The sequence below is a fragment of the Tenrec ecaudatus genome, chromosome 15 (genome assembly GCF_050624435.1).
Source record: "Tenrec ecaudatus isolate mTenEca1 chromosome 15, mTenEca1.hap1, whole genome shotgun sequence".
In the NCBI taxonomy this organism is placed as follows: domain Eukaryota; kingdom Metazoa; phylum Chordata; class Mammalia; order Afrosoricida; family Tenrecidae; genus Tenrec; species Tenrec ecaudatus.
The window spans coordinates 39550265-39563493 of record NC_134544.1 but is presented as its reverse complement, the minus strand read 5'-3'; the positions used below and the strand labels follow the sequence as shown (position 1 = coordinate 39563493).

At 51.6% G+C, this 13229-nt stretch overlaps 1 protein-coding gene across 8 annotated transcripts in view; it reads left to right on the top strand.

Moving 5' to 3' along the window:
* FHOD3 (formin homology 2 domain containing 3) overlaps window positions 1–13229 on the top strand; it is a 475205-nt gene that overhangs the window by 422702 nt on the left and 39274 nt on the right. For all 8 annotated transcript variants that reach the window (XM_075533135.1, XM_075533134.1, XM_075533133.1 and 5 more), the window contains 2 exons: window positions 1082–1240; window positions 12165–12347. In XM_075533135.1, coding sequence (XP_075389250.1) covers window positions 1082–1240; window positions 12165–12347 — 342 coding nt within the window. The remainder of the gene's footprint in view (window positions 1–1081; window positions 1241–12164; window positions 12348–13229) is intronic.

Sequence of the window (13229 nt, the reverse complement as noted above, 5' to 3'; positions counted from 1 at the left end):
TTCCCAATGCATATTTAAAGATCCACACTCAAATGTTATGTCTAAAGGGCACTGTGGAACTTTCCGGCTCTGTGTGATGGCGCTGGAGCTGCGGCCCGTCTCTCCTTGCTGAGCCCCAGCCCTTACTGGTGAGCCCAGTGTCTCATGGACTGGCGATTCCAGACAGCTCAGCTCCAGGCCCTGCTGGGTGCTCCACATCAGAGCAGAGGATGTGACTATGGTCCCAGCCCCCAACTCTCAGCTCGCTCACATACCCTCCTCCCCCATGGAGCTCCAGCCAAACCCTCAGCCTCATCCCTGGGCGCTCTCTCCCACCTACACAGAGTGGCTTCTTACCTCTTTGCCGTCCTTCCCAGCCCCAGGCTTGATGCTAGACATTCTTTAGGGCCTAGCTCATGTGTCAGAGCGCTGACACCTTCCGTCTCCAGAGCTACCCCACCGCTGAGCCCCCACCACATGGTGACTATCTCTAGGACTGGGTTCCCTCAGGAGAGCTGCTGAGCCGTGTTCATCCTGGTCACCCGAGACCAGGCACAGGCCAAATGGCCAGGCCTCAGACAAGACCTGGGCGCACACAGGGAGCTTGCTGAGCCAGGCCTCTGCCCCTTCCCCTTAGCGCCTGAGCTGGGGAGAAGCAGGGAGGCCTGTGGTCACAGCAGTGGCCTGGATAAGTGTGGGCTCAGCGCAGCACAGTGCACGTCTGTGGAACTGCAGCCGATCATAGGCCCTGGGCTGCCTGTGAGGTGGGCGAGGGCCTAGGTAGACCCAGGTAGGGTAGGAAGCCATGTGCAGAGGCTTGACGAGGGTACCAAGATGCCCCCTTGCTGCCCTCCCTCCTCAGCCCTTCCCTCCAACACAAGCACTGTTGGCCTCCACAGCTGCCCCCACCCAGCTGCATGATGTCTGCATGTGGACAGGGGAGGTGCGCTGTTATGTGGGGTGCAAGGTGGTTATGTGGTGACAGGAAGCACATCGGTCGTTGTCCGTGTCCCTGGGGACTTGAAGGGACTGGCAGACCGGGGCCAGGTCAGGGTCAAAGGCAATGCACTCACGGCGGCCTCTCCTGATTTTCTCCCCCAAGAAATCCGCCGCAGACGGGAAGAGGCCGGAGATCATCGTGCTGGACTCCAAGAGGAGCAACGCCATCAACATCGGCCTGACGGTCCTGCCCCCGCCCCGGACCATTAAGATCGCCATCTTGAATTTTGATGAATACGCCTTAAACAAAGAAGGGATTGAGGTAAGCCCTCTCTTGGGAGAGGAGCGCGGCGCACCATCGGGCGCTGTGCTGCGCAACCCCGTGCCTCCTGCCTGGGGCAGCACGCTGGTCCTCTGCCCTGTGAATGCCGGACTCTGAATGGGAGGCCTCATTCTCACCCTTTGTCCACCTCGCCCTGCACCCCGCTGGCCTGGTGAGCGCGCTGGCCTCTCAGTTTCCACATTCTGCCATTAGACTCTGGTCTAAAACAAGAGGAAGGTGACGACTCCAGCAGGGGTGTGGGGCTGCTACGCATCTTCTTCCCTGCCAGCTGTTTCACAAACGGGGGTCCAAGGGCAATTGTGCGCATGCCCGAGGACGGTGTATTTCAAGGAAGGTACCCCATGCCTGCACGCACCCAGGCAGCGGCAGCAGTTGGCCCTGGTGGAGAGAGGGGAGCTGGAGAGGTTGAGACCCCTGAGTCTTTAATATTTGTTGGTCTGAAGGTGAGACATGGAGTGGAGAGTGACTTGGTTGTCACCTGCCAGCTCAGTGACCCGGATGGAGCCACACAGCGCACCTAGCGTGCCACAGTTCCATGTGCTTCTGCCAGGCCATCCTCTCTGAGCACACAGTCGGGCTGAGGCTGCTTTGTGGCAGGCTAAGTGCCCTGGTTTGACAGTGGGGACGGAGAGGATGAGCGCCATGGTCCAGCCTACATTCCCACAGGAGGACAGTATGTTCCCGGGGACACCACACCCGAGCAGGTGACTTGGGACACTGCTTTCTTACGTGGGGTAACCCCCACCCCAACCTCGGGAAGGATCCCCCTTTATGCCCTTCCTTAGTTGGGGTGCATTCATACACACTCGGATTAGAAAGTCCCCAGGGTGCAGGGAGGCAAGGAAGCTGCTTGCAGGGAGCAGGGAGGGGCTTCTGAGAGAGGGAGGGCAGGAGGAAACCCGGCTTCGGCACCAGATACCCCCCTACCCGACTCTGGAGGCAGGGGATGCTGATGGAGGTGTACCCAGCCAGCTAAAGTGCTTCAAACTTTGAAAGATTAGCCGCCGCCCCCAACTCCTCCTTGGGAAAAACTTTTCCTGGAAGTTGGAACAGCTTTGCACGTGGACACCCGGGCGTGCACACACGCACAAGCACACGCATGTGCACTGCTCACCAGGAGCAGGTACAAGAAAGAGCGTGCCTTTTCCTCCTGGCTGGAGAGGAAGTTGACCTGAAGCTGTGAACTCGGGCCAGGCAGGTCAGCATGCCCAGGTGAGCGGTTGGAGAATAAGGGCATGTGGCAGAGTGGGGGCCAGGGAGTGGGACTACAGAGAAGGGAGCCAGGTGACAGCAGGACCACAGGGAAGGGCCTTGGGGCAACTGTCAGGCAGCAGGAAGGCACAGACCAGGCAGCAGGTGGGCACTCTTGCTCTGGGACCCCCAGCCATGCAGGGAGGAGAAGAGCCGTGAGCTACCATGGGGCACTTAGTGGGGCGACTGCTTACCTGGTGCCCAGTGTCTGTCAACTAGGAACAACACAGCTGGCCATCCCATCCCACTGCCATGCCTTCAGAGTCACCAAGTGACTGCGTGTGAGGTAGCTTCCCACCCAGAGCGCTCTCAGAGCCAGCTCGAAGGCAGGGAAAGGGGACGCATTTCCTTTTGCACCAGAGCCTGAAAGCCCCGGAGGAGAGAGGCAGTCTCCACCTTGGTTTGCTCTCTCCCCCCGCCCAGGTGCGGACCCACGTTTCAGCACGATGCTTTCCTTGGGTTTTGGAGTGAACCATATTACAACTCTCTCTTCTCTGGCTGGTTTCCTGCGAAGCCCCTGTGAGCCCCCAGGGAATGATGATTGCCGTGCTAAAGACAGAGTGGGTGTAGGTGCAACACTTTGCCCTAACTTCTGAGTTTCCTTATGGGGCACCAGGGATCAGGGAGGGGCTGCCCACTGATCCTCATCAATACCCGACAAAGATCTTGCAGTTAGGTTCCCTGTCTCACAAGAGAATCCCGGCATTTGTGGGCCTTGGCGTCGGCTGGCCCAGGGTGGGCTCTCTGGGCCCTGGTTCATGTGTCAAAGAGAAGAAAGGGGATGTAGAAGGTGAGGAAAAAGCTGAATGAGGCAAGGCAGATCGCTTCACTGCCTGTCTTCTCCATGGGGGCAGCCGATGGATGGAAGGGAGAAGACACAGCCCCGGAAATGCTGGCCGAGCCATCAAAACACTGTCACTGCTGCATTGACAGCGACCAACTCACGGCTTCCCCATGCTGGCCGGAGCAGACCACTGCTCCCTAGGGTGTGCAACGACTCCTCTTTCAGCAGGACATTACCGGGACTTTTCCTCGGAGGCACCTCTGCGTGAACACCAACCTCCAACCTTGGAGTGACGAGCCAAGTGCGTTGGCTGTTTGCTCCACGTAGGGACCCCGGTAAATGTTCATGTTTGCTCACAGCCACCCAGAGAGTGAGGCCATTCTTATAGCTTCATTTCAAGCAGGGTTTCTCAACCTCGGCTTTCTTGTTGTGTGGGGCCGGACAGTTTCTTTTTGTGGGGGGCAATCCTAAGCTATGTAAGATGCAGAGCATACCCCCCCAGACTGGGACAACCCCCCAAATCCCTCCAGACACCAGCAAATGTTCCCTGTGGACAACTCCACAGGAGTGGAGAACCACTGAGCAGAAAGCTGCCTTGGGTGGGGGCCAGGAATGGGTCTCAGCCTCAGTTCCTGTCACTTATGGCTGAGGAGCTGCCGGCAAACCACCTCTCTTGGGAAAGAGGGGCTCAGGGTGCATGTGCCCCCACCTTCTGTCTACCACCACTCTGATCTCTGATCTCAGAGAGCCCTGTGCTCAATGTCAGCACTGTTTTGGGTGTTAGCGGCCATCAAGTTGGCCTCAGTCACATGATTACAGCAGTGGAACAAAACAGCCTTGCCATCCGGGTCCTCCGCAGGAGCAGCTTCAGATCAGACCAAGGGCTCACCAAGCTTCTCTTTGTACTTCACCTCAGTCTGGAAGCTCTGAACAAACAGTGCAGTGTCATCAACCAGGCCCAGGACCATCGAGTGGATGCTGCTGACTCATAGCGGCCCCAGAGAGGGCTGCCAAGACTGCAGATCTCTAGGGCAGCAGACCACCACATCTTTCTCCCTTGGCGCTGCTGGTGGGTTTGAACCTCGATCCCTATGTGTAACAGCCAAATGCTCCACACAGTAGCAACACACAAACCTCCACTGACGGTGGCTATTGGCTCCCCGTGAGGCGCGTGGACCAGCAATGGAGCCTTCCAGGTCTTCTGCATGGAAAGGCAGTGCTCTCTTGATGAGCCCCATTGCCTGCTTCTTAAGGTCACTTCCCAGAGTCATTTCTCAGGAAAGTCGCCCATGAGCTAAATCAGGATGGGAAAAGATGGGCATTGCATGCTTGCCGATCTTTGCTAATAAAATTTCCAGCTTGTGCCCAAGGGGCTTTGTGCCAAATTGTCTGCTTCGTGGATACAGCCGCTGTAACTTGGCTCCATTTGAAGGCTCATTGTACCTAAATGTAATTAGGATGCACCTAATGATATCTACTCCGGTGGCTTTGCTTAGCAACGCAGTGGAGTAGACATTCAGGGTTTGTCATGACTACCAAACGGAGTCATTAACTAACTTCGTGAAGGAAGTCATTTTTTCATAAGTACCTTAAACTTTAGACAAATGCTGGGGAATGGGGAGGGGGCATCCTCTCTGTAGTGTTAGTGATAGTTTCCCAAGACTATGTCATCCAGCCATCACGCATGAAGGCCCAGAGAGTGCCCCCTGTCTGTCTCGCTTTCTAATTCAGACAATGTCATTGTCTTCTCTGAGGGTGGCACAATTAAATGGTCCCAAATGCCATTGAACGTGCCTCAGTTTGGTATGTGAGGCTGGGTTCTCTGGGGAAGCAACACCAGTGACCTTTGCATGTATGTGGATATAGAAAGAGATTTCTATCAAGAAATAGCTCACGTGATTGAGAAGTGGGTCAGTCCAGTCTGATTCCAGTCTGTGGGTCAGATGTCAACTGGAGGCTTCTCCTGACTCCTGGAGCTGCAGAGGCTGACGCACAGGAAGCGGAAAGATGAAGCAGGAAGACCCCAGGCTGTTGGATACCAGTCTGAATGAATCTGAGATGGTCCGAATGAATTCACGGTCAGCCGTTAGCTGATGGCTTCAGGAATCCGCAGGCAATCAAACAGGAAGTCGGTGAACCCATTCAGGATCCATCCTGCCCTAGGAAGTGCTAGCTTCCACATGCAATTTGACAGCAAGCTGTCACTTCATACTAAGCATTAGCCATACGTACCATGCATGGAAACCCCTCCAATTGTATCCAGGCTGGGACCAGATGTAGGAAGTCTAGTCTCCCTACAATTGGTTGTCTGCCTCAAAAAAGATCCCATTCTAGAGTTGGCCACACTATTAGATCATATCATGGGAGAGTCTGGGTACACTCGAGTTGACATAAAACCTAACATCACACCAGGGATTCCAAATACCCCAACCGTTGGGTGGCTTAGCCACACTGTTTTCACGTTTCTGGCTGGAGCCCCATGAACTGTGGAAATGGTGTTAAGAAGCCAGGATGGGCCCCTAGTTCATCCTCCAGCGCTGCCTCATTGATCCAATACGACTTTAGGCACATCACTTCATCTGCTGGCGTACAGCTGCCCCACGAGTCTGAGTCGTCATGAGCGGGAGAGGGAGAGAAGAAACCAAAGACACCAGGGATAGGACCAGGAGACTTTAAGAAATGGAGAGTGGGGAAAAGTCTCTGTGTGACAATAATTATGAATAATTAGAACACGATCTCACGAGAATAGGAACGCTGTCTACATACGAGGTGCTGGAGGAAGAACTTCAGCAACTTTCTCACATCACCAAAATCCTCGTGTCAGGATTCTGTCCAAATTGATAGAGCAAAACAATGCTCATTGTGGCCCTATCTTCAAGTTTGTGAGGTGCACACAGCCTGTAGCTTCTGGAGACAACTGCACTTTCCTCAGGAGCGCCCTGGTGGCATAGTGCTTACCCATTGGGCTGTGATGCATAGGGTTAGCAGTTCAAAACTACCAGCTTCTCCACGGGAGAAAGATGAGGCTTTCTGCTCCCATAAAGAGTTACAGTCTCGGCAACCCTTTCTTACAGGGTTGCCAGCAGCCAGAATCAACTCAGTGACACTGAGTTTGATAGGGATTTGATACTTTCCTGTGAAGCATATCTTTCAGATACTCAGACATCCTGAGAACAGTGCCGGAAGGGATGCTCTCTGAGAGCAAGCCCCACATACCAAGGTCATTACCCGTGAGCCTGTTTGATCTTTTCCTTCCTCTGGAACCAAATGGTGATCGTAAATGTCCAAATAAATCGGACATGGTAGACAAGCAGCTCCTCATAGCTGCTCGGGGACAAAGGGCCATCTGCTAACTGAAGGTGGCTTCAGCCTGTCGTTGCATGGCCTTGTGGTGATTGCTGCTCCCGGTGAGGGGGGCAAGAACACAAACTGGCAGGTGGTTCCCTCGTAACTCTTCCACAGGGAACAAACGGTTCCAATTAGAGATGTGAAAGAACCACAGTCAGGATGTTTGATCATGTTCTTTAAAGGGATGGAGTCATAAAAGCCGTGGCAGGGAAATGCCTTCTGAAGGAGAAGCCAACACGTGTGTGTGTGTGTGTGTGTGCACAAAAACAATTAGCTTTAAAGAATTTGAAATAGAACACAGATTTCAGTTGTTATTTTATGTAGGAGTTGGGTTCCATCCTACCCATTTTCAGAGCAGTGAGCTTCTTGATTGAATTGTTTGGTTGTTGTTTTCACTCCTGTGTGGACAATAGCATGCACCTGTCGGGCACGAGGCAGAGGGTGGGGAGCAAAGCTCACCGTAGTTGGTAGCTGTCTCCCCGAGGTTGAAACGCCACCTTTGTCAGCTCCACATTTGGGGCCACAATGGAGAGAAAGTTCAAAGGCAGGTGTCTTGGCCTCCCCTTCCACCTGCCTCTGACTGAGGCCCAGAATGGAGGTCTTCATTGAAGTTCTACATCGCTGGTTTCTGGGGAACAAGCTACCTGTGAACACCTACCTGTGAGCAGTTAAGAGGTTTCCTGAAACTTTTCTACATCTAGAAAACTATAAGGAACATTCTTATGATTTTGTAGGTCATCGTGTTATTTGTAAATGAGGACAGTTTTCTATTTTCCATTTCCAACTGTATCTGTCTTTTATTTCTCCTGGTCAGGATTTCCAGTATGAGAATGGTGACAATGGACACACTGGCCTGGTCACCATCGTAGCAGGAAAGCATTGTGTGGGGGTGTCTTGGAAAAGGTCATTTAAAAAAAACCCATAAAGATATCGCGATTCCCACTACTGTTCCTGAGAGGTTTATCGGTCCTAAATTCCATGTGTCCAGAGCTCTTATCTGTGCCGATGTGTGTTCTCCGTCCGGTCTAGCCAGATTTGTAAGGTAGAACTGGGTCATGGGAGTAGCGACATCATGAGGGTAGGGTGATGGTCAGGGAGGGGGGAGGGGAAGAAGGGGGAACCTATCACAAGTTTGGATTTGTAGCCCCCTCCTGAAGGGGATGAATAACAGAAATGTGGGTGAAGGGAGAAAATGGACAGTGTCACATACGAAATCATAATAACTATAGAATTGACGAATGATTCACAAGGGTGGGAAGGTGGAGGAAGGAGGGGAAAAAGAGGAACTAACACCAAGGGCTCAAGTAGAAAATGTTTTGGAAACGATGATAGCAATATATGTACAAATATGCTTGATACAATTGATGTATGGAATGTTATAAGATCTGTAAGAGCCCCCAGTAAAATGAGTTTAAGAAAGAAAGAAAAAGGTTATTTTAGCTTCGCCTGTTGCTGGGTTGTTGAAAGTTTAGATCATGAATGGATATTGAATTTTGGCAAACGTTCTCTTTTTGATAGCAGTTGAAATGATTGTGCTTTTCTTGTTGAGGCTGTGCGTCGGGAAGATCACACTGATTGATTTTTTTAAAGATGTTGGTCCAATCTTGCATTCCCATGACAAATCCCCTTTGGGGGAGCTGATTATGTCTTCGTATAGTGCTCTCCAAACCATGGCAAGACTTTCTAAATCTTAATAGACACTAAGATTGATTTTTTTAATCCAGCTTTATTAGAAATATTGGCCTGTCGTTTCATTTGTTTTTGTCCCAGAGTAATTGGGAAGTGTTCCTTTGCCCATTGGGGTTTGGGTCGCCGCTCTGACCTTTGGTGGCTGTGGTTACAGCCTCAGCTCTGTTTTCGAAGTGGGGAGTCACCGTCCCATTTCACTCTGCAGGGTCAAGTTCCCCACACAGAGCAAAGGGGTGAGCCCGGGAGTTCTGAAAGCACTCGAGACACGGCCTCTGGTTGCTTTCTGGTTCCGTGGGATCTTCCCGTTCTGGTCCTCTAGCAGAGAGCCGAGACACCTGCTTCCCCACTTTGCCACACACTCTCTGTTGACTAGGCCCACGTCTGGTGCGAAGTTCAAGAAGCACATGGCGATAGGCACAGTGAGGGTTGACCTCCTCTCCTTAGCCCCACAGTTATCTCCAAATAGAGAGGAAGGCTCCTCGTCTTCAGAGACTTAGGCACCTGCCAGCCCCCGCCGCTACCACTGTTGGTCTCCAGAGATGCCCCCTTACCTACTCCTAGAGGCACCATGAGAAGCTGCCCCTGAAGCCCACGCTCCCTGCACCTGTTGGTCTCTTCCAGATGGTCGGCTACCTGGCACCCAGGCTGGGGAATAACGGAGGGGAAAGGCCCACGCTTGGAAAGGACAGTTGGGTGGTACTTCCTGTGCTGGCTGCTCCCCACACTACCTGCCATCATTTTCTTTCCAGAACCCTCAAATCACGGCCGCACGCACCCAGACCAGGGCTAACATGGCGTTCACGGGGAGAGACTGGGCGGCGTGTGCCGACTCCCTCCCATGCGGCTCAGATGCCTGCCCATTGCACAGTGGTCACCAAAGCCACGTAGAAGTAGCGAGTTGACATCGATTTAACTGCAGGTCCATGAAGCAGGAAGGCTGAGTGAGAAGTGGGGAGATCCCAGGCCGATGGGCGCAGAGTCACATGGGTCCAAGCATGGCAGGGAGCCGAACATGGCAGGGACTGACAGCTCCCAGCAAAGGCAGGCTGCCAGGGCTGCCCCCTGAGCCAGATACAGAGTCTGGGCCAGTGGGAGGGTGAGGAGAGGCAAAGGGGAGGGAAGGTCCCCACAGCATCTTTTATAAAAAGGAAAAAACCCAAGGAGACCTCCTTAGGCCATGCCTGATCGATCAATTAAACTGCACCCCTACCTCCAGGCAGGTGCAAGGTGACAACATCTAACCATCACACAAAGCAGTCATGGGACAGAGTAGCACTCCCCCTCCTTTAGGGTCCCTAGGCGATCTCTCAGCTCCATGGGAGCAGATTGACAAGCCCTCCTCTCTAGACAGAAATGGCACGGTTTCTGTCCTGGATATTGGCCTTCCTATAGAACGCAGTCACTAAGAAATCTAAACATTTAAGGCTCATCACCATTCAGATGGCTTTTCGACTCCTTTGCTTTTCACAGAAGGAACTCTGGTGGTGCAGTGGGTTACATGCTGAGCTTCTAACTGCAGGGTCGGTGGTTCAAAGCCACCAGTCACTCCGCAGGAGCAAGAGGAGGCTGTCTGCTCCTGTAAAGAGTTACAGTCTCAGGAACCTGAAGGAGCAGTTCTCTCCTGTTCTATAGGTCACTGTGAGTTGGAGTCCCCTCGGTCATGATGGGTTTAGTTTGGGTTGGGCCTTCCAGAGTTGATCTTTATTGGAATAAAATATAAGTAAAAATATATACACATCAGTAGCATTATTCTTTCTTAAAAATTTAATTTATAGTTTGGCATTGTTCTTGATATAAATATCATCATTTTTCTGCAATCAAGCTTGAGGTTGCTAAGTATTTAAAAGATATTAAAACAATTATATTATCATATATGCCCTGTACAAAGGTTCATCTTAAGAAGGATTCATTTCTCTAAGCTATCAAATAAATCTACGAGAAATGCTAGAAACGTATATTCTTGACATTATTTCTTTATTGTCCCAAATGTCCTGTCTTACTCTTTCCACCTATTTCCCATGTATACTTCTTATTTCTAGCTGAGACTTCTTTCTTGTACAAGAACCCCAAAATATTGGGCAAGTGCTTTGGTGTTTCACAAATGGGGGGAGAGAGAGGAATGTTCTCTCTGATGGCAGTTAGATTTTATGTCAACTTGAACCTGGGTGAAAGTGTAAGGGTTGAGTCTGACTTGTCGTCAGGTCACAGTCTGATGACACCACCTTGGAAAGGTGGCCTTTTTATCAGAGACACTGGGAGCTACTTCTCTCGCTTGCCCTTCAACTTCCTCCTTGCTGGGATTCTGTGGCTTCCTTGCTGCCGGCCCCCTGCCATGTCTCCACCAACTTGGATCCATTCAACCCCGCACCCACCAGCCTGTCACCTCCCTGCTCCCCGGGTCACCTCTCTGCCTCGCCGGCCTGCAGTTGTAAGCCAGAAGAGGGCCCTGGCTGCCATCAGGCCTGTGGACTTGAGTTGGACTGGGCTACCTTCTGGATATAAAATTACTTTGGGCTAGAAGGTTCTTTGACTATAGCATCTGGGGTCTTAAAGGCTTGAAGATAAATATGCGGCCATCTAGCTGAGAAGCATCAACGCCCACATGGAAGAAGCACACCAGCCTGTCTGACACAAGGTATAGAAGAACCAGTTATCAGACATCAAAGAACTAAAAATCATATCAGTGGGTGCCCACCTTCCTGAAGACAAATCACTGAAGACAAATGTGTGCATGAGCAAATGTGGTGAAGAAAGCTGATGGTGCCCGGCTATCAAAAGATATAGCATCTGGGGTCTTAAAGGCTTGAACATAAACAAACGGCCATCTAGTTCAGATGCAACAAAGCCCACATGGAAGAAGCACACCAGCCTGTGTGACCATGAGCTGTCGAAGGGGTCAGGTATCAAGCATCAAAGAACAAAAAATCATATCATTGTAAATGTGGGTGAGTGGAGAGTGGAGACTCAAAGCCCATCAGTAGCCAACTGGACACCCCCTTACTGAATGGTTGTGGGGAGGAGATGAGCCAGTCGGTGCAGGATAGTAACGACAAAACATATAACTTTCCTCTAGCTCTTAAATGCTTCCTTCCCCCACCCCCCACACACACTATCATGATCCCAATTCTACCTTACAAATATGGCTAGACCAAAGGATGTACATTGGTACAGATAGCAACTGGAAACACAGGGAATCCAGGACAGATGACTCCTTCAGAACCAGTAGTGTGAGTGGTGATGCTTGGAGAGTGGAGGGAATGTCAGGTAGAAAGGGGGAACTGATTACAAGAATCTACGTACAGCCTCCTCCCTGAAGGATGGACAGCAGAGAAGAGGGCAGGAGGAGACGTCGGATACTGTAACATATGACAAAATAATAATAATTTATGAATTATGAAGGGTTCATAAAGTGGGGAGGGGGTAGAGAGAGAAAAAATGAGCAGCCAATATTAAGGGCTCAAGTAGAAGGCAAATGTTTTGAGAATGATGATGGCAACAAATGTACAAATGTGCTTGACACAATGGATGGATGGATGGATGGTGATAAGAATTGTACGAGCCCCCAATAAAATGATTTTTGAAGGTTTTTTGAGACAGTTATATGTGAATGTCACTGAGTATGTTTCTCTGAACAGCCCACCCTAACGCATGAGGGCTTTCTTTCTCTAAAAATGTATCCTCTTTGTAACAATCTATTATCCACATGTGAAAACACATGTGGTCAGACTGTTATCAACCACCCGACTGGAACATTACAATCTGAAAACGTGGAAGGGGCATAGTAGGGTCCACCACGAAGGGAAACTAGTTGATGCTTTCCTCCTTTTCCAGAAAATTCTAACCATGATTCCCACTGACGAAGAGAAGCAGAAGATCCAGGAAGCCCAGCTGGCCAACCCGGAGGTGCCCCTGGGCAGCGCCGAGCAGTTCCTCCTCACGCTCTCCTCCATCAGCGAGCTCTCGGCGCGGCTCCACCTCTGGGCCTTCAAAATGGACTATGAAACTACCGAGAAGGTAGGCCAAGCGGCCACCGCGCAGCCTCTTTGCTGAGGAAAGCCTGTTCGGGGTTTCTGGTGGTGCCGGGCGTGTCTGAGGCAGGGATGGAAGGGCGCATCGTAGTGTGTGACTCGGTTGTATCCATGTTCCGTGACCCGCCAGCGGGAAGTAGCTGAAATATGCCAAGTCTGTGCCTGCCCCAGCCTCAGCATGGCGGGACCCATTACAAAGTTTTCTTCCCCCCTCTGGATGCTCCTTAGAGAAACTATGGAAACTACAGAAAGCGTAATATCGAACACGCCCTTGTCACCCTTCACCCTGGCGGTCATTACCCAAGCTGCCACAGGCCACGGCAGTTCACAGGTCACTCGGTACCTTCCAGAGCGGGTTCTCATTAGGAAGCGGAGATGCAGACCTAGGAGAAGAAGGAAGGAGCCCTTGTGGAAGGCAGGAGGAGGGGAGGCCCATCTGGTGCAGGAAGTGGGAGGAAGCAGGATCATTGGTCCTTTGCACGTTGAACAGAACTCCTGCTGATGCAAAGGGGGGAGGGACTGGAGCTAGGTGGGAGATTTGCAGAGGGGAAGTGTCTAGAGAAGACGATTTAAAAGTATAGATGAACGAAGAGGCTGCATGGTCTCCAGGACCTGCGAAGGAGGTAGCAAGTACTTTGCCCAGGGCCAGAGAGAGGGCGGTGGGTTTGGGGACCTCAGGAGGGGACTGTGGTGTTTTCATCAATTTGGGGATTACAGCAGAGGTAAGACCTAAGACTGCCAAGGTGACTCGTGTGACTTGACCACAAACCAGGACGCACATTGAGGTGACTTTCTCTAACAAAGTGAGGTCGCATCAGGGAGGAAAGGGACACGTGGGTCAGGCTCTTCTGGGAACTGCCAGAGCCAG